The sequence below is a fragment of the Manis pentadactyla genome, chromosome 8 (assembly GCF_030020395.1).
Source record: "Manis pentadactyla isolate mManPen7 chromosome 8, mManPen7.hap1, whole genome shotgun sequence".
NCBI classification, from domain to species: domain Eukaryota; kingdom Metazoa; phylum Chordata; class Mammalia; order Pholidota; family Manidae; genus Manis; species Manis pentadactyla.
The window spans coordinates 36,947,348-36,968,798 of record NC_080026.1 but is presented as its reverse complement, the minus strand read 5'-3'; the positions used below and the strand labels follow the sequence as shown (position 1 = coordinate 36,968,798).

The following is a 21,451-nucleotide window of genomic DNA, read 5'->3' as shown; positions in this document are numbered from 1 at the left end:
TCACTGGCCAGAATGAGTCACATGACCCCTTTAGACTACAAGGGCGTTGCAGTGCTATTATATGCTTATATGGGATAGAGCCGGACATATTTCTTAACAATTTACTGAATGTTTAAGATGATGATTAAGGACTCAACCCTCAGGCCAGACTAGTTAATTGTCTGTACTTCCCATTTGTAAAGTGAGAATCCTAAATCTGATAGAACTGTGAGGATTAAGTGAATTGATACATACGGAGTGCCTTGAAGAGAACTAGCATTTAGTAAGGTGCTGTTGTTTCATTTCAAGCTCTGTATTTGCCACACTGCTCTTGAGTGCCAAAATCACAGGACAGTTTGAAGGCCGCTGGTGGGCCCAGCAGGGATGCCTGTGAAAAGTACTCCTGAGAAAAGAACAATGACCGAATCAAACAAATCAAAATGCTAGGTCCTCCTTTTAAGTAATATTGATCCAGGAGGCAGGAGACAGCCATTAGTGGGATAACAATTTAGTTTAACAAAAGCTAGAGGACCAGGGCAATAAAGACACTAAAATTGATGGTAGGTATTAAGAAATATGAAGATCAGAGGATGAATATAGGGTTTGAACATACATAGAACCAGTGAATGGAGGATGCTGGATAGGTCTAGTATATAATATATATATTTGAATAATGCAGTATATCAGTAAGACCTTTTCTAATGTGTGATTTATAAGGCTTACTCATGAGAGTTAAATAGAAGACTCTCTATAAAATATGAGAGTTAAGTAGAAAACTCTCTATAAAAAGGGCAAGTACAAAAAGGCAAGAGGAAGAATGGGAACAAAGACAAAGCAAACCAGGAATCAGAGTCCAGGAAATGTAGTCAGATAGCTCTTCTCCTACGGAGAAACACAGCAAGCATGGGTCTGATGGTACCGTCCATTCCTACCAAACTCCTGTTGCCTCAGCACTGGCAACAGTGCAATTGCTCTGAATCCATGACCACCCACCCATGACCACCTACCCATGACCATCAACCCATGATGACCTGTGTGTCCCTATGCAAACAATTCTGGCCTATTAGGCATCAGATGAAGGTATAAGCAGACCTGATTTCCTCTTCCAGAAACTTACTGGTTCATAAGGGAGACAGAGAAGTTATTAACCTACCCATAATGTAAATCAGAATGAAATAAGTTCTTTACTTCATATATACACCCAACTGCACGGGAGTGCAGAAGACTGAGCATTTTAAGAGATTTTAAAGAAGAAGAGGGATGAAAAGTTGGAGAATGCAGCAAATACTTAGCTAATAGAATATCATGAGCAGTTATGAAAACCGTTAAGATCGACCATTTGGAGGAGAAAAAAAAATGTTTAAAGAGGTAAAAGAAGCTTTTTACTTTATTTCACCCATATGTAGTTAATTCTGCAGCACACCTTAAAAGGTCTCATTCCACATATGTCCATGCATATAAACCTCCATTATCCACCCCACAATATATTAATTACAATTTAAAAGTGACTATTTGATTTGAATTTTATCTTGGTAATCTTGAAATACATGCTCCACAGTCTACATTTTCCTAGATGCTCACAAACTCAAAAAATCATAGAACTACAAAAGAATTTCAACCCAAATTTCTGCTTTATAGATGAAAGGTATTTATCTGGAGCACAGCCAGAATGAATGGAACGACTGGATGTTCAGGTGGAGACAGAGATTGAAAGTGGGCACTGTAGATGCTTGTCATAGCTCACATTTAGATTTTTTCAGTTTCAGCCATATTATGACAGTGATATGTACATTTTATAAAAGAAGATACCAATAAATGAGCTTCTGATCATTTTTTCTGTAAATCCAATTCCACTACCCCTTCTTTCTGCACTACCCCCACCCCCACCCCAATCTCTGCTCAGTTTCTTTCTAGTCCATTTACTACACTAGCAGGTGAGTTTATTTTTCTGGCTCGATGCTAAACTATTGTTATAGAAATTCCACTTCCAGGCAGTTTTAAAGTAGAACCATTATAATCTTAAAGTTAACATTTGAAAATCACTTTCAAGTATGGCTAACAACTGAAAAATGATTGAAGCTTGTGTGTGTTGAGGACAAAGAGAAACCCTACTTCACAAAGCAGGGCTCATATTTATGCAAGTTATTACCCAATAAAATGATGGAAAAGTAGGAATACAATAGATTTTAAATGGCTTACATAAATTAATGACAGGCCCATCATCGCAGTTAATAAGAAAAAATACAATGTTTGGGTCATGGCATGAATGTTTGAAGTTAACATCAAAGAGACCCCACTTTGACAAGTCTTCCAGAGACAGGTGGCACAGGGCCACGATGCTCTTTGACAGTCATCACCTCCATTTGTGAAGCCTCCGAGTGCTGCATTTTGGGTGCCTGAAACAAGGAACTACTAGGCTGCTCAGTTTGTGAATACAAGCTGGACTTTCACAGAACAAATCTTTGACTATATATTAACAAACACAACTATATCTAAAGTTTCTTGTTCCCAAGCAGAAGCATTCTAACTTTACAAGAAGAATCAGATCTTGGAAATCCCATGAGAAAGTTTTCATAAGGATTTATCAACACTTTCTTCTTTGGTTTGCTCAAATGAGCAGCAGGAAACCTTCCAGACGTCCTGGACCTCTGACCCTTCTGTGGTTTTCCCATCGACATATGCAAACATCCACGGAGCAATTCCAAATCTCACTGCGTTGTAGCATGGCCTTGCAATATAGTATTATCCCTGTATCTAGAGCACTTCCAATCCAACCCACTGTAGGATATGAGTTTAACTGCATGTTCCTTGGGAAAAAGAAAATTTTATTGGCTCAGAAGTGTCAGAAACCACTGTAGTATATACTTATCTGGTTTCCAAAATGTTCTTCTCAAGCAGCCGTCATGGACCCCTTCAGGATGTTTCCTGATGACAAGTAAATCAGCATTTGCCTTTCACCCAATCTAAGCTCGTGCCTTCTCTGGGACAATATCAGGACACTCATATCTGACAAGGGTTCCAGCTTATTAATTTACTCCAGTGTCTTGTGGCCATTTGACTGGAAAACTAATCTGAACTGTATTTATTGCAAAATTTTCAACAATGTGACAGAGATGAATGCAAACTTCATACAATCATTTTCATCTATTTTCCACACTCAAAATGTTAACTTTAAAATATGAAGGAAGAAGATAATGGTTCTACTTTAAAACTGCATGGACGTGGAACTTCTATAACAATAGTTTAGCATCGACGCAGAAAAATAAACTCACCTGCTAGTGTAGTAAATGGACTAAAAAGAAACTGAGCAGAGATTGGGGTGGGGGTGGGGGTAGTGCAGAAAGAAGGGGTAGTGGAACTGGATTTCCAGAATAAATGATCAGAAGTTCTTAGCAATAATGTATCTTCAAGAAGTGGTATCTTCTTTTATAAAATGTATATATCACTGTCATAATATGACTGAAAGCAGAAAAATCTAAATGGTAACCACGACAAGCATCTATAGTACCCACCTTCAATCTCTGTCTCCACCTGAACACACAATTAGGTCCATTCACTTTGGCTGTGCTCTAGATAAATATCTTGTTGTGAGCTTTGTTTCTTCTTTCTAGCATTATCCTCCCTGATATTCCCTAGCCCTGGAACTGTAAATGTTAAATTAATAGTTATTCATTTCAATGATGAAATGAAACTCACTCCCTTCTTCCTTCTGAGGGCCAGAGTAATTGTCCAATGAAAGTTCTACCAAGGTCAGGAAGGACCTAACTGACTTGGAGTCATTAAATCTGCTCTGCCCTCTTAACCATAAATTAAGCCCTGGAGCTGGAAAAAAGGAGAGCGAAATAGGACAAGGTAATTTTAAAATATCAGGGAATAAAGGAGCAGTGGCAAAAAGGAGGATGGATTTTCTAAATTTAAAACACTCCTTGCCTTTTCTTGAAATAATGATTTATATTCTTTGAGTCCACAAGAGTGTGTAACTGGATATGCATGATGCAATGCTGGAATTTTAGGTATTTTACCTAAAGGTTAATAACAATTAATACCACTGGGGGAAAAAATCATAAAGTTAAAATAACAGCACTTTCTCAAAGAATGACTGAAACTGGATTTGTAATCTGGACATAATAGAGCATATTGTGTTTATATTAGAGCCCCACACGTTAAGAGGAAAACTGACGAACTAGAGTAAGTCCAGTAGGTGGCCATGATTAAGTGGGGTCTCAAAGAAGTTGTACAAGGAACAATGGAAAAACCTACATTGCTTCCTCTGGAAAAGTGAAGACTGAGACCAAATACGTAAAACTGTCTCAAAATATTTAAAAAGAATGATACACAGAAGAGGAAAACAGTCATTACAAGTAGAGCTACTGTTAAGAGTGAAAAGCCAGATGATCTGTCAACCAGTGTGAAGGGGTGTCTGGCTTCTTCCTGTCCACGGCAGCAGAATCAATTCTACACAGTATTTGAACAATGGTCCCCCAGGGGTTTGCTTTGACACGTGCAGTGGTAGATCTCACTACCTCAAGAACACCTTCCTCCACGTTAGTGGGTAGAAAGGGTCAGAACATTCCTTCCTAATGCTGAGTTGCCATCTCTCAGGTTTTGACTTAGGTAACTGGTTAACTAGTTCTGTCCTCATGAATATCCCAGAAAACTATTAATCCCTTTCCACAAGATAAATCATTTCATTTTCAAAACACTTGTAGGTCTATTACTTAGTTTTCTATTTGTGAACTAAGTATTTCCAATTCCTTTCACCATTATTCATTTAGTATTCTGCACTTTATAACCATCTCAGTCACTGGTCTTCTGGACACTCCTTGGTTTTCACTATCTTTAATTGACATCTGAAATAAATACTCTAGATACAGTGTTATCAGCAAAAGGACCACATAGAACTTTTAATTCCCCTATTCAAGAAAAATTACTTAATATGTGCAAGTTGAAACCTATTATGTTCAACTCTATGCTAGCCACCATTCAATACATCAGCTGTTGATAATATTTGTAGAGAAAAATAAATGTACATAGAATAGTTTTGGAGTTTTTTCAAGATGTAAATCATTGTGTGTATATGTGTGGTATGGTCTCAAACTCAAGGAGGATTAAAACAAATGGAACCCAGGAAGGCTGAGGAATCCACATGAGGAGTTACAGGTCAGGAAGACTATGAAGCGTGGGTAGGACTTGTCTGTCTGGAGTGGAGATTGGGACAACAGAGTGTGTGTGTAGGGATCACCAGTAATAAAGGAGGTCAGGGATGGTAGCGGTATGTGTAGCTAGAAATATAAATATATTTGTATCATAATATTTCCAGTAAAACTTCCTTTCTTTCATTCCACTTCTTGGTATTTATCTGAAGAACATGAAAACACCCATTTGAAGAAATATGTGCACCCCTGTGTTCATTGCAGCATTATCTACAATAGCCAAAATAGGGAAGCAACTTAAGTACCTATTGATAGATGAATGGATATAGTATACAGTTGACCCTTAAACAACACCAGTTTGAACTGCACAGGTCTACTTATACATGGATTTTTTTCAATAAATATACTGTATTTCTAGTTGGATGTAAGGCAGCAGAATCCATAGGCAATGTGGTCAAGAAATGCAAAAGAGAAATGTGGTTCCTCATGGCCCATATGGGAACAGAACTTATAACTTTGACACTATTAATACCATACTCTAAACAACTGAGCTAACCAGCTGCTGTTTGGACCTAAGAGTCATGCCAGGATCTGAGAAGAGTCAAGGCCCAGGTCATGCAACTCAGAGAGAGGCAGGAAACTTTTGCTCTTTGGATGTTGCCTCCTCCCAGCCCAGGCCTGATCCACCTGTAGACAGATGTCAATGCTATCAGAGAGCAATAGATAAGCTAATTAATTCTCTGCTTGCTCTCTTTCTCTATTGGACCCTACAGCTCTCCTATTTCTTTTCTACTTTTCTATGTTTCATCTGAAGTTAACTATCCCATTTAATATACATTTAATATAGGTTAATATACAGGACTATTAGTTTTTGGAGAGTTAGAAGTTATATGCAGATTTTCAATTGTACTGGGGGTTATCATACCCATGTTCAAAGATCAATTGTATATGCACAGTAGAATATTACTCATCCATAAAAAAGAATGAAAACTTGCCATTTGTGACAACATGGATGGACCTAGAGGGTATTAATCTAAGTGATGTCAGAGAAAGAAGAATACCATGATTTCACTTATATGTGGAGTCTAAAAACAAAACAAATGAACAAAATAGAAACAAACTCATAAATACAGAGGACAGACTGGTGATTGCCATAGGGGAGTGGAGGGTGGGAATTGACAAAATAGGTGAAAGGGATTAAGGGGTACACATTTCTGGTTATAAAATAAATAAGTCATGGATATAATCTCCAGTGCAGGAAATATAGTAAAAAATATAATAGCATCTGTCAACTAGACCTATTATGGTGATCATTTTGTAATATATAAAAATACCAGGTTGCTATGTTGAACACCTGAAATTAATATAATACTGTATGCCAATTATAATTAATTTAAAACATTTTTAAAAATGCTTGACTGTGCTATAAAATTTCCAGGACTCAGATTTCCACAGTTATCTCATTAGGCAAATTAATTCTTGGTAAAATACTGCCATGAGCTAAGACTGCAATGCTAGAGCTCTCCTCAGGTGACAAGTACAGATTTTAGCAGCAATTTTCTGGACACCCAATTGCCTTTATTTCAAGCATGAGAATTCCAGGCACTCAAGTGGGAGAGGTATTTTTGGAGGGATACAGCTTTTGATACATTTTATCATCTTGGTAACAAATGGTCCCAAAGGCAAAGTTCTAAATTGTGTATCTGATCCAATGAGTTTCACTTTTAGAATGGCCTTCTGTAACTGACCCTGTTCATATCTTTATTTCCAAAGCAGAGATGAAAGAAAATCAATTAGATAATAAAAATGAATAAATCCAGGTAAAGACACATTTTGGCTTTTAATTAGCCAGTGAGTCTGTGAATCTCCAGGGAATATTGAATTGACATCATAAGACAATTCAATTACCATTAATAAGGACCATAACCCAAAACAGTTGTGTGTGTGTGTGTGCGCAGCTGACTGTTTTTTGCACCATGCTGTGCTCATAGCTTCCGTGGAAACTTAAGTATTTTTGAAGAGAACAATTTCCTGTAAAACCTCTTGAAAGTGATCACAGACTCTGACCCTGCTCTGGTGCCCTGGGTCTGCCAGCATGCTGTTTTATTACCTCTGGAAGGTTCTGTGCCAAGATACAGCCCAAGAATTAGAGCTTAAGGAAAACGAAGCAATCAGAACATAGACCCTGACTGTACTCATGTGCCACCAAATAGCAGCCTATCTGGACTAGAGTAGATATCAATCTACTTCTTTCAAGAAGAGAAACTGTTACTTTCAGTTGGAGTTCTATGTATATCCCTCTTCTCTCTCTTCATCACCCAACCATTCTCTCATACAAGGTGAGAATTATAGATTGTTAACTCTAAAGAAAAGCCTGCTGAAACCACTTACTTCAACCCTTTCTCATTATCACTGGGAAGCCAAGGACCCAAGTGCTTAAATAACTTTCCCAGGACCACGCAGTAATTGGAAGAATCCATATTTAACTCTACATTGCGGGGAATGAACCAGAGGCGATATTTTTTTTAACACTTAGCAACATACAGCACAGTTACTAAGCAATCAGAACACAGACCCTGATTGTACTCATGTGCCACCAAACAGCAGCCTATCTGGACTACAGTAGATATCAAAAACATTTTAGGAGATAAAAAGTGCCCCTTATAGACAGGGATGCCCACTCTCCCCACTGTTATTTAACATTGTACTAGAGGTCCTAGCCACGGCAATCAGACAAAACAAAAAAATACAAGGAATCCAGATTGGCAAAGAAGAAGTCAAACTGTCACTATTTGCAGATGACATGATACTGTACATAAAAAACCCTAAAGACTCCACCCCAGAACTACTAGAACTGATATTGGAATACAGCAAAGTTGCAGGATACAAAATCAACACACAGAAATCTGTGGCTTTCCTATATACCAACAATGAACCAACAGAAAGAGAAATCAGGAAAACAACTCCATTCACAATTGCATCAAAAAAAATAAAATACCTAGGAATAAACCTAACCAAAGAAGTGAAAGACTTATATTATGAAAACTACAAGTCACTCTTAAAAGAAATTAAAGGGGACACTAACAGATGGAAACGCATCCCATGCTCATGGCTAGGAAGAATTAATATCATCAAAATGGCCATCCTGCCCAAAGCAATATACAGATTTGATGCAATCCCTATGAAACTACCAGCAACATTCTTCAATGAACTGGAACAAATAATTCAAAAATTCATATGGAACCACCAAAGACCCCGAATAGCCAAAGCAATCCTGAGAAAGAAGAATAAAGTAGGGGGGATCTCACTCCCCAACTTCAAGCTCTATTATAAAGCCATAGTAATCAAGACAATTTGGTAATGGCACAAGAACAGAGCCACAGACCAATGGAACAGACTAGACAATCCAGACATTAACTCAGACATATATGGTCAATTAATATTTGATAAAGGAGCCATGGACATACAATGGCGAAATGACAGTCTCTTCAACAGATGGTGCTGGCAAAACTGGACAGCTACATGTAGGAGAATGAAACTGGACCATCGTCTAACCCCATATACAAAAGTAAACTCAAAATGGATCAAAGACCTGAATGTAAGTCATGAAACCATTAAACTCTTGGAAGAAAACATAGGCACAAACCTCTTAGACATAAACATGAGTGACCTCTTCTTGAACATATCTCCTCGGGCAAGGAAAACAACAGCAAAAATGAACAAGTGGGACTATATTAAGCTGAAAAGCTTCTGTACAGCAAAAGACACCATCAATAGAACAAAAAGGAACCCTACAGTATGGGAGAATATCTTTGAAAATGACACATCCGATAAAGGCTTGACGTCCAGAATATATAAAGAGCTCACACGCCTCAACAAACAAAAAACAAATAACCCAATTAAAAAATGGGCAAAGGAACTGAACAGACGGTTCTCCAAAAAAGAAATACAGATGGCCAACAGACACATGAAAAGATGCTCCACATCGCTAATTATCAGAGAAATGCAAATTAAAGCTACAATGAGGTATCACCTCACACCAGTAAGGATGGCTACCATCCAAAAGACAAACAACAACAAATGTTGGCGAGGCTGTGGAGAAAGGGGAACCCTCCTACACTGCTGGTGGGAATGTAAACTTGTTCAACCATTGTGGAAAGCAGTATGGAGGTACATCAAAATGCTCAAAACAGACTTACCATTTGACCCAGGAATTGCACTCCTAGGAATTTACCCTAAGAATGCAGCAATCAAGTATGAGAAAGATCAGTGCACCCCTATGTTTATCGCAGCACTATTTACAATAGCCAAGAATTGGAAGCAACCTAAATGTCCATCGATAGATGAATGGATAAAGAAGATGTGGTACATATACACAATGGAATACTACTCAGCCATAAGAAAAGGGCAAATCCAACCATTTGCAGCAACATGGATGGAGCTGGAGGGTATTTTGCTCAGTGAAACAAGCCAAGCGAAGAAAGAGAAATACCAAATGATTTCACTCATCTGTGGAATATAAGAACAAAGGAAAAACTGAAGGAACAAAACAGCAGCAGAATCACAGAACTCAAGAATGGACTAACAGGTACCAAAGGGAAAGGGACTGGGGAGGATGGGTGGGTAGGGAGGGATAAGGGGGGGAGAAGTAGGGGGGTATTAAGATTAGCATCCATAGCGGGGAGGGGGAAAGGGGAGGGCTGTACAACACAGAGAAGACAAGTAGTGATTCTACAACAGGTTGCTACGCTGATGGACAGAGACTGTAAAGGAGTATATAGGGGGGACCTGGTATAGGGGAGAGCCTAGTAAACAAAGTATTCATCATGTAAGTGTAGATTAATGATTAAAAAAAAAAAATGCAGTTCCTATGTGGTGACCTCTAATGAGTTCTACACAATGATATAAAGGACATATAAAAGTGTAGGCAAAGGGTCTGTTTGTGTTTATACAGAGGATCAAAGCCTAATTTGGCTACCCCGAAAATGAACTAAGATACGATATGAAAGAGAACTTCCAACATCAGCACTCTCGGGAAGACTCATGCCAGAAGATGATCATCAAAAAACCCCAACAAAGATCCACGCACTGCTACAGCTGTAGATGCACTCATCCCACCAGCTCCTGGACTTGCCATGGGAATGAAGGAGATATCTAAGCTGGCCTGTGCATACAGTAAAGCAACAAATTTGACTGGATCTATACTGTTGGAACTCAACCAAGAATTAGGAGAAGTGCAAATTGTAGCGCTCCAAAATCTTACAACTACAGACTATTTACTGTTAAAAGAACATATGGGATGTGAACAGTGCCCAGGAATGGGTTGTTTTAATTTGTCTGATTTTTCTCAAACTATTCAAATTCAGTTAGATAATAACCATCATATCATTAATAAGTTTTCACAAATGCCTAGGGTGCCTAACTGGTTTTCTTGGTTTCACTGGAGATGGCTGGTAATTACAGGTATGCTTTGGTTATGTAACTATACTCCCATTATGTTAATGTGTGCGCAATTTAAGTAGTAGCTTAAAATCTATACATGCTGAAGTTACTCTACAAGAAGATATGTCAAAGAAATAATCAATCTTCCCATGTTTTCTCCCGCCTGCTACTTCTATAGCTTTTCTTCTTCCTTCCTAATTACAACGAATTCTTAAATAGAATTCGTGCCTCATATCAAATTTACCGAGTATCATAACTCCTCCAAGTGGTAAAGATACCTCAAGACAAATGCTGGGCATAGAAGCCACAGGGCATAAATATGCAAAGAAATAAAAAGCTAACCTTTTCAAACAATATTGCTTCTCTCTCACTTACCAACTTTACATTTCCCTGTATGGCCCTGGAAGATGACTGGTTAGCCAGAGACGGGTAAGATTCCTCAAGGGAGGAACAACCTAAGACAGGCACAGTCGCAGGGGGGTCATCAGGTGAGAAATTGGGGATCAACAGAGGTGAGGCTTAGAACCTCACCCTCCCTGTTCTGAGAGAAATCTTCTGCATATGTGGATGTTTTATTGCCCTTGTCTAGCTTGGATTAACACATAGTCTACAGGCACACACCTGATCATCTACATTTGCTCTCTTACAACACTAAACTTTGTTTTCTACCTTTATGTTGTATCTACCTACCACTTCAGCATTTTATTAAAAATAATAAAGAGAGAAATGTGGTATCCACATATAAATCAAGTATAAAAATCAAATGTGTATTCATATTTGAACTGACTGTTTATAGTTCATAATGCATGAGCAAAACCAAAAGTTTCTGTGATGACTGCCCTTGTACTGTTCACCATGTAACTTATTCACTATGTAAGAATTTGTTCTCCATGTAAGAACTTGTTCGTTATGCTTCAGAAGATTGGAGACTGACGAAAATTAGGCTTGGGGTGGATTAATGATTGTGCATTGAGCATTGACTCCCCTATACAGAATTTTATGGTTGTTAACAACCATTTGATCAATAAATATGAGAGATGCCCTAACAACAACAACCAAAAAAAAGTACACACTTCCAATTGTAAAATAAATAAGTAACCGGGATGTAATGTATAGCATAAGGAATATAGTCAAAATATTGTAACAACTTGGTATGGTGATAGCTGGTACCTAGAATTATCATGTATATAAATGTTGAATCACTGTGTTGTACACCTGAAACTAATGTAATGTAATACTGTGTGTCAACTACCCTTCAATAAAAAATAATTATCTAAAAAAAAAAAAAAAAAAAAGTGCCCCTTATTCATAATTAGGTTATCTAAATCACTTAGCTAGTAACATAATTTACTTTTAGTTGTCGGCTGTTCTCTTCACATTTTTAGTTTGTTTTCCTCCATTCTTTTTCATACCACTAATTATTTGGAAACTCACCCTCCTACTGACAACCCATGTCATTGTTATTTATACTAAGCTCCATTCTGACTCCAAGTGTATGTCCATGCAGGCACACCCTTTCAAGCCCTGATTCTGTTTTTAAAAGTAACTTGACCTATGTGTATACAATTTTTCTCTAACTCACTTTATCCAAGATAAACAAAAACAAAAACAAAAACAAAAACAAACAAAAAAAAACCCACTATTTTAGGCCTTGATTTTTAAAGTGGATTTTTTTTAGCCTATCAGTCTCCTAATTCCTTCCTTTCAAAATTATAAGACATTCTTTCATTTCCTCCATCAAAAGGTTATTTGCTGCTCAAGATCCAATTGATAGATAAATGGAGTAAAACTGGGCACAGAAATACACATTTGACTGTTTCTGGTTAGAGCCTTTCCTGTCATGTGCAGTAAACCATCACACAGACATGCCATGCCTTAAGACTTCTTATGTTATGATTGCATTTTGAAAGAATCATGAAATAAAAGTCCATTGAAGCAAGCATACTTTCTGGCTTCATAACATGTTCACATGTTCATTAAACGTCTCTTGCTTTCTAAGAGTAATTATCTTAAAATTGCATACTTCTTTATCATTTGCATGCCACTTGACATTTTTCTTCCAAGAACTTTGAAAGACAGGCTGATCAATTTCATTATGAGCTCTTAGTAATTTCTGTTTTTGAATTATTTGAATTATCATCAACCCCTTCCATGACTTAAGTTTTTTGAGTATCTATAATGTGCTTAGTGACTTAGGTACAAAGATGATGAAAACATACTTCCAACTGTCCCTGTGCTTTCAAGGTACATTAAGTTTTATGTTTGAAGTGAAGTTTTGTGTCTTTTGCTAAGCACTATGAGAGACAAAAGGAATGGGAAGACTTGGTTCTATAGGTCAAAGATAAGACCTGCCCTCATGAGATAGTTGGAAAACAAGACAGCGTATGATTGAGACCTATGTGGTTAAAACTGGTATAGAGGTCATTGCGGGTAAGGACAGAGACACTGTTACATGTTTGTAGTATTTGCTGAAGTGCTGTCCTTGTTAATCAGGGAGGGGAGGATCAAGAACTGGAGCACCCCTAGGGATCCCCCCTACTAGTAAAATCTGGTTAATGTACTAGGTGCAAAGTTGAGAGCTGCAGTGGTTTTTACTTTCTCAAGTAGACCTTTACATCTGGTGAAAATTTAGGATTATCTCCGTGGAAAGTTCATATACAACACTTAATAAACCAGTGCCTAGTAGAAGGCAAACACTGAGTAGCAAGCAAGGCAGGTTCCCATAAAGCAACCTCCTGAGGGCTTCTGAGCCATGAAACCAGTCATAAATTGCCAACTTTAACCAACCCTGCCACGGACATTTGCATTCTTGGAAGTTTTCTCTGCCCTGATATGTCTAGAGTGTGCCTCTACCAACTACTTTACAATTTCAACCTTTGCCTGATTCTTTGATTCCAGGGCATCTTTCCAGCCTTAGATCCTTTTTTGGATTATTTATGAGGTCAAGTTTGTAATATAAAAGTACACAATGTGCCACAGTTAAGGCCTCTGAGAGGGAAAAAAAAAATTGTACTTTGTATTTCTTCTTTTCAAGGAGACCCAATACTTCTCCCCTGAGTTGGAGGGTGGAAGTGAGGTACTAGAACTATCCGCTAGGCCTCTGAATACAGAAGGCTAAAAATAATGAGGGGTAAGCAAAAAAAAAAAAAAAAAAAGATTTACTCTTTTTAACTCCAGAGTTACCCATATAGATATATAAAGTAATATCCTAATATCAATCCCTTTAAAAAAAAATCACAAGTGTGCTCACACACTAACAAGTTAGTGATTTCTTTTACATTAAAATTAAAATTAAAATTAAACAGAGGACCATGGTAAATTACCCATTTCGTTCCTCCTTTCAGAACAAAGGTACTTTATCATTCCTTTCTGTGGGTGCACTTCAATTTCAACATATAAATTTAGGCCCAGTGGGTGATTTATATTGTTGCCTGCTGGAGTTTTTCTTCTTTCACCTTAGTAGGGAATATTTGTGATCTTTGTTACCCCAAGTAAATCTACAAAACGCCTTTTGCTCAAGGCTCTTATTTTAATTTCAGATAAATAAGCCATATTAGGTTCCTGGCTGTCATATTAAGAGAAGCATGGACCTAAAAATAACAAACGTGTTTTAAGCCAAATGTTTTCAGATTAAATAGTGGTAAATTTCTCTGGGTGACCCCCAAACCCTACTGATGTTGAAATATTTTTTTGGTACTTTGAGAGTGCTTCTGGAAGAACATAAACCTGCTTAAACTAGAAGCACAGTTATTCTCAAATCATTTGTGGACCTAATTGTACAACATTATTCAACTCAAAGCTTCCCATGGCTGCAATAAATCCATCTTTAAAGTGGGGATATTTCCCAAGTTACACAGACAACAGTTTTATATCTTTGTAGGTTTGTCTACTTCTTCTATATATACTATAGTTTATTAACTATAAAAAGCTGTAGATCTGAATTTCTCATCTCAGGTACAGTTATATTCTAAAGTCTTAAAATCAATTCAAATTCAGTCTGTTCAATAACAGATCCTTCATCTGCCCTCACTCCCTCAGATCTGCTCCTATTCAGGACTCAGATCAAACCACCACTTCCCCAGGGGAAGTCTTTGGACTTCTGAGGGACAGTCTCCTAAAATGTGTTAGATTCCTATACCCAGTTCCAATGGGATAGCTTAATGAATGTATGTGCATTTTTCTATCAAACAAAGTTTGAAGTGAAGAGAAGGGGATAAAACCCATAAGGTTTTTTGTAATCTATGCATTGATTAGGTTAGGACCTAAACAGACGCTCTTTGGCTGGATTAGCATAGCCCTTTAATTTAAAGGGGTGGACAGATATAAGAAACAAGAAATCATGTATATAAAATTGGTGTATAATTTCTGTTTGGCATTTTTATTGTCTCCTTGCCCCAGACAAGCTTGGATTCAAATACTAGGCAACTCCCTAAATAGATAAACATACAGATCACATACAGAAAACTATAATGCTGATCAATCCTAAAGTACAAGGTCAAATATAAACCTGGGTGATCTTTCTGGACTGAATTCTATTAGACCCTTTGCTACTGAGCAGAAGTCACCTTAAGGACAGGGATGTCACTTCATCAGGGGCTTCAGAGCTAAGAGAAGCCTAGATGCTCCCTTGCTCCTTTACTGCACCACCAGTCTGCAACAAGTAAGTACCCTTTGGGAAACAGCTCAGCCCTCACCCCCACCTCTGCCCAGGGATGACATAACCACTGAAGCATGTGGAGATACCCATTTTCCAAAGCCCTGATTTATTCTCCCTTGTGCTGAGCAGAGGGCATGACTTGGAGGCAAGACTCTTATCTTGGCAGGGGTCTGGGACTGTTTGCATCTCTGAAACCACCCCTGTTGGGTAACTGAGAAATGACATTCATGGCTTTTCAGGGCGGGCCTGAGTTTACACTTGCCCCAGAATACACTGTGATCATGTAAAGCTTGCCAGCTCTGGTCTCCTTTGACCTCAGCAGAGTGAGACAGGGAGGAGAGCTGGGCAGCCGTGTTCGCTTACGGAGCTGGCCTCACATGAGCTTTGGCTTTCAGAGCTTTTATTGCTATTACAGAGCACTCAGCTCTCTGTTTGCTATACATTTTATCCCCCAGAGACAGCCTCTTTTTCTCTTGAAGAGATTGAAAAAACAAATCACAGTTCTTATTTTATTTGGTGTCCACCATTAAGAATTCATGCAGAGCAGTTTCACTTGTTGCCAATTAAGATCTCCCAGTGGAAGTCTATGATTACAACAAAGGCAACCTGTTTAATACTTGGCATCTCCTTAGTCTACATAAATTAACCCCATGAGGATAGAGACGTGCTAATTCTTAAGATGCCTAGATAATTCAATTCTGAGATCCAAGATATAAAGAAGGTAAACCTCTGAAAGGCTCTGGGCTTAACTTCTCTCAGTGTGTATGTGTTTTTGCTTCTTTATTTTATAACTACAAGACAGTTTCTAGATAACACATTAGCAAAGAATTTCCCCTTCCCAGGAATACAATGATAGCCATGTAGCCTCTTAGTAGGAAACTTTAAATATCACTCACATTTTACAGAAAGTGAGATTAGGGCTGCGATGAACCTTAGACATTGGTGCCAATTATCTCCACCCAAAAATGTATTGCTGTCTTGAAATTATGGAGAACATGAGTATTTGGAATGTGGATCATTTTATTTTCAGTGTTCACTCCACTGATAAGCAACATTTTGAATCATGACGGTAACTAAAATAAACGTTTTTGTCGAGTTTTTCCTAACTCCTTCCTTAAAATAAAAATCACCTATCAGCCAGAAAGCAAACATCTACTTTAAAGAATTTGAAACACTAAATCATTTTATTGGTGGAAGGGATGGGCCTTAGGGACTCTTATTCCAAGCAAGGATCTATACTTGCTTTTCAGTTGTTTTCCTCCCTTTTGTGATGTAGGAAGCCATTATTTCTGCCCCTGGGAAAGCAGGATTTAAGCACTCTACTAGGGCAAACATAGCTTGTTAGCAGTAGTTCTTCAGGGTTTTGGAATTTGGGATTGAGACTCTGGCTGCCCCAGAAAATGGTGATGAACTTGGTTTTGGCTTTTCCATACAACTATTTTCCTCTTTTACCAACCCAGACTCCTCACACTCCAGCTGCTCTTCCACTAATCACCCATGCAAGTACCAAGGAAATAGGGCAGAAAGAAGGAAGGCAGGCACAAGCCATTTCTTTTGTATTTCATTGTCCAATGGGATAGATCACCATTTCCTAAAATACATACCTCAGAACTTCAGTCAGAATAGATGCTTCAAGAAAGACAGGATTCGGGATTTTTTTTTAAAGACATCAGTTATATTTAACATCTTGTATTCAAATGTATAGCACATGGTAGCAATATAAATGGCTCTGAGAACTTCTGCAATTAACACCATTTTAAAAGTTCGTTTTACCTAATATATTTCAATCTTGACCACAGAATACCTTTATTTTTCTTAAAATATAACACTGACTCAGAGTATTAGTATTTTTTGGCATGTGCTTAGGAAAATGTTTGTGGATGATTTAAATCACGAGTTTTCAACAGGGAAAAAAGGTAATTCTGACCCCCAGGGAACATTTGGAAAATTTTGAGACATTTTTGGTTGTTAAAATGAGGGGTGCTTCTGGCATGTATTGGGTAGAAACTAGGTATGATGCTGAACAACTTAGAATGCACAGGACATCTGCACTACCACTTACCCATGATGAAGAATGATCTGGCCCAATGTCAACAGTGCCTCAGTTGAGAACCCCTTTCCTAGATACAGCCTGCCCAGATGTTTGTTTGACTGGGAACCTGTAGGCTGGCAATTGGTACTTTGCATGCACCAGAACTTGTAATTTTGGCCATGTAGAACCACTTATTCTTTACTTAAAAGCTATTGATAACACTGTCTCCAATTTGAGTTATGAAAATTTGAATACTTTGACATGATTTGGATGAACTACTGAAAAGCTATTAGGTATTTGTTATATGAGTCATTTCTCCTCATAGTTTCTTATAAGCTTTCTATGTTACATGAATTAATATTATATACTGATCCAGCTATATAAGTATTAAAGAAAACTAAGCTTATATATCTGTACATGTTATACAAATGTAGTACTTTAGACATTGTTTCACACAATCTCAATGTTCAGTAATCTTAAATACTAGCTATACTGATACCTTCTTTCTACAGATAAACTCCTTCACAGTGATATTACCCAATAGTTTGCCAGCACAGGTCAAGAGTCCAAGTCTCCAAAACCTCCAGGCCAGTCTCTTTTCATTTCTGTAGTACTTTGCTGTTTCTATTTTTCATACATAATTTCACATAGGTGACATGAAAAATTAACACCATAAATATTCATCAATTCAATTTGTATTTTCCAACTGTGCTTGTTCTAAACTATTAATTCAAGGCTGCAAATGGGTATTTCTATCAAGTGTTAAGAGAAAGACATTCTCAGCAGTAGTATTCTTACAATCTTTCTTGATAGTCACAGATATATTCAGCCAAATCAGAAAGTAACAAATGATATAAAAGTCATTAACTACAAAAGTACTTTTATCCTAATCTTAATTTACCATATTAAAGCAAACAAAGAAATTTATGCTCATACTTCAACAACTAGTAAACAAGCTGTCACTGTGTAGGTTTGTTTTTTTAATCACCAAGCAGAGAGATGCAGAGCAATTTAGCCTACCCAGACTTGTACTCAAGTCTTAGACTAGGTTTAAATCTAGCTCCACCCTCGTCAGATCAGTTCAGAGGTTGTTTTTCCTGTTGTGTCAAAAAAAAAAAAAAAGTTGAGCTGAGTGAATGCTCATTGCTAGACAGCTATATTTGAACTTTACAAATTCCTTTGCAATTTGAAAACCCAGAAACAGCTTATAGGTCTATTTCAGTAGAATACTAAACAGGACTCCAAAATAACTGGTTATCTTGAGAGTATGATTACAACAATTAATTTGTGTCACAGCAGATGGGTATGCTATAAGAAATGACTATAACCTATTAAACATTAGTAGCCCCTTCTATGAAAATAAGACTAAATTCTTGTATTCTATCTTCTACCACATGTCCAATTCTCTTATCATTAAGCAAGTGGCAATAACAATATGACATGGGTCTAATTATGCTTTTGATCAGTCTCCAAAGATCATGGCCATAAATTAATGCTGAGTGCAGTTATTGCTGAAGATCTAAATATTCAGAATTTATTTTTTAAGTTGTAAGTTAGCTCAAGTATAAACAGAAGGCCATCAGTTAATACAGTAGCAATGACAAGTAGCCCACTCCATGAAATTAGTAGAAGCTACAAATCAGAGGCCTAATAAAATCAGGAGTTTATACTAAGTTGCAGGAACATTTAACTTCAGACAATGCAGTTGTACTTGTGTATAGGACATGTTATACCCATGATTCTCTGCACATCCTAGATTCTACCCTAACTCAAGAAAGCACTTCAAATTTTATCATAACCAGAAAGAATTTCCCACACTGTTTACTGTTATTCACGTATCTTTCACCAAAAATGATTTGGCTACAATTACAGTTATAATATTGTAATAACCATCAGAAAGCTTATCACTTTAAGTCAGTCAAGATGTGTTTGCAAAATACATTCAAGTATAATTTCATGAATCAATAAATAGTATATAAATCTGCTATTGGTTTTCATTTGCTTTTCAATTACCCATTTCCATTTTCTCACTGGTAGTTATTCTGACTATTCAAATGTTATTATTTGTCTTTATTGTTATTCAAATGCAGCTTTTTTATTAGATCTTCTGACAGGGTATATAAGGCTTTGCTTCTTCACCAGCAGTAACTCTATTTCTGAAGGAAAATGGAAGTGATTGCACACAAAATTCTGAGCTTTTACTTTATATTAGGTTAAGCCTGTGCCTCGAAAGGGATTTTAATTTAATCATATTGAAGAAAACCAAAGAAGTTTTATTAGCTACCTTAAAAGAGTAGGAAAATAACCTTTTCCATGCAGGTTTTTTGGTTCAAAGACCCATGAAACCATTACTCCCCAATGATGTGTATAAGATATACTTAGTAACCAAATTAAACTCTAATTTCTATCTGATGGTATGAATACACTGTTGTTGGTTTTAGTAATACAATATACTGGTTAGCAAAAGAACTATATCAATACCAGGTTATACATATGAAAAACAAGTCTCACAAATATTGCATCATGTTATAATACCTGGTGTGTCTGTTATTGGCAGACTTAAAAGCTGTACACTCTTATTGTCTCCTACCAGCAGTTATTCTATGTACAGACACAGAATATTGTCTGTTACTATAACCACAGATATGTTCTTTAGTAGAAAAACTAACATAAAAGAAAAAATGAAAATATCAGGCATTTTACCCAAACTAAAATTCTTCAGGGAAGATAAATTTCAACATTACTAGGATTTGTTATGAGGGTTCATGAAGCAGAGGCAGCATAGCCTAGTGCAGAGACCAATGCTGATGGATTTAAAGGAGGTTAGCAAATATTTACCTGCCATCCTTGTGTACAGAGAAAGCATTCTCCCCCATGGTGTGAGAAGGTAAAAAAGGACTTTAGAGGCTTCCTGACCCTTGGGAGACCAAGCTAATTATAGTAAACAATTCTTGTACAATGTGAGACATCTTGTAATTAAGCACTAGCATATTTATTCCTGATAACATGAACTATAGGAATGTAGAAAAAAGAATCCAGATTCCGTAGTAGCACCTGTGAAGAACATGGCCACATGAACTCCAAAGATCAAGATAATATCACAACCATCTTTAGCAGTCTCAATTCCCAGGGGAATGAATACATTTGGAATATCACTAATAAGACATTAACCTCTTCTTCCAATTTACCTGCACAGATGCTTTAACACAGCTTTCCTTTTCTAGAATTAGAACTCCCTATGTGGAACAAAAACTAAACATGGGAGAACTAGATAATGGCCTTCAAATATTTTCCTTTGAAATGAAGAGAAGCAGAAAGTGTAAGCAAAAGCATTCAAACTTTTAATCGCAGAAGCAATCTAAGCTGGCAAGGGTCAGAATTTGGGCTCTAGTTTCTAAAATATAAGTTTGCTATGAGGCTTTGGTTAAATTAATTCCTTGACCTTGAAAAGTGTCACAATTTCCACCATCCTCCCAACTCTGGGCAGGTCCTTAACTCAATGACAACTTTTGACACTTTTGCTTTAATTAAAGGAATGGAATTCTCTAGGTAGCCTCTGGTGATGTTTTGCTCCCAAAGGTGCCTTCGATGCCAAGTGGAAAAAGACCATTTGCCAACTCTTTGCTTCTGTGGTCATGAGCAAATCTATAGCAATTGCTTATGTTAAGGGCATGAATTTAACTCACCTCCACAAACTTCTGTGTTGCTCCTCCAATTGACTTAGCAGATGCTCAATGTATTTATTGGAGTCCATGTATTCCTGCACATATAGACACACAAAGACAAATGAAAAACCTCATCACAATTGGCACCAGAATTCTGAGACTGTACAACATTTTGACAAGATAATCCTTTGGTCCCTCCCATTTCTACGAGTTGATGCTTCTGTGACTTACATGCATAGTTAAGGGGGGATCGATAGTATTACCCCCACATCTTGTGATCATTCTAGCAACAAAGAACTGAAGAGAACTGGAGGTCAGAATCCACATAAAAATCCTTATTCACAGAAAAACAACAACAACATAGATTTCAGTCTTCTATACTGTGATCTCTCTTCTACTATATATAAGTAGGTGAGCCAGCATGGACTATTGACTTTCAAAGAATAAAATAGACAACGCAAGTCTGGATTACCCTGGTCTTATGAATCACTTCCTAACAATAACAGTATTTTTGAACTATATA

General features: G+C 37.3%; 1 protein-coding gene across 13 annotated transcripts in view; it reads right to left on the bottom strand.

Annotated features, from left to right (window-relative positions):
- Positions 1-21,451, bottom strand: part of NCKAP5 (NCK associated protein 5) — a 1,007,163-nt gene that overhangs the window by 557,956 nt on the left and 427,756 nt on the right. For all 13 annotated transcript variants that reach the window (XM_057505668.1, XM_057505671.1, XM_057505672.1 and 10 more), the window contains one exon: positions 20,950-21,023. In XM_057505668.1, coding sequence (XP_057361651.1) covers positions 20,950-21,023 — 74 coding nt within the window. The remainder of the gene's footprint in view (positions 1-20,949; positions 21,024-21,451) is intronic.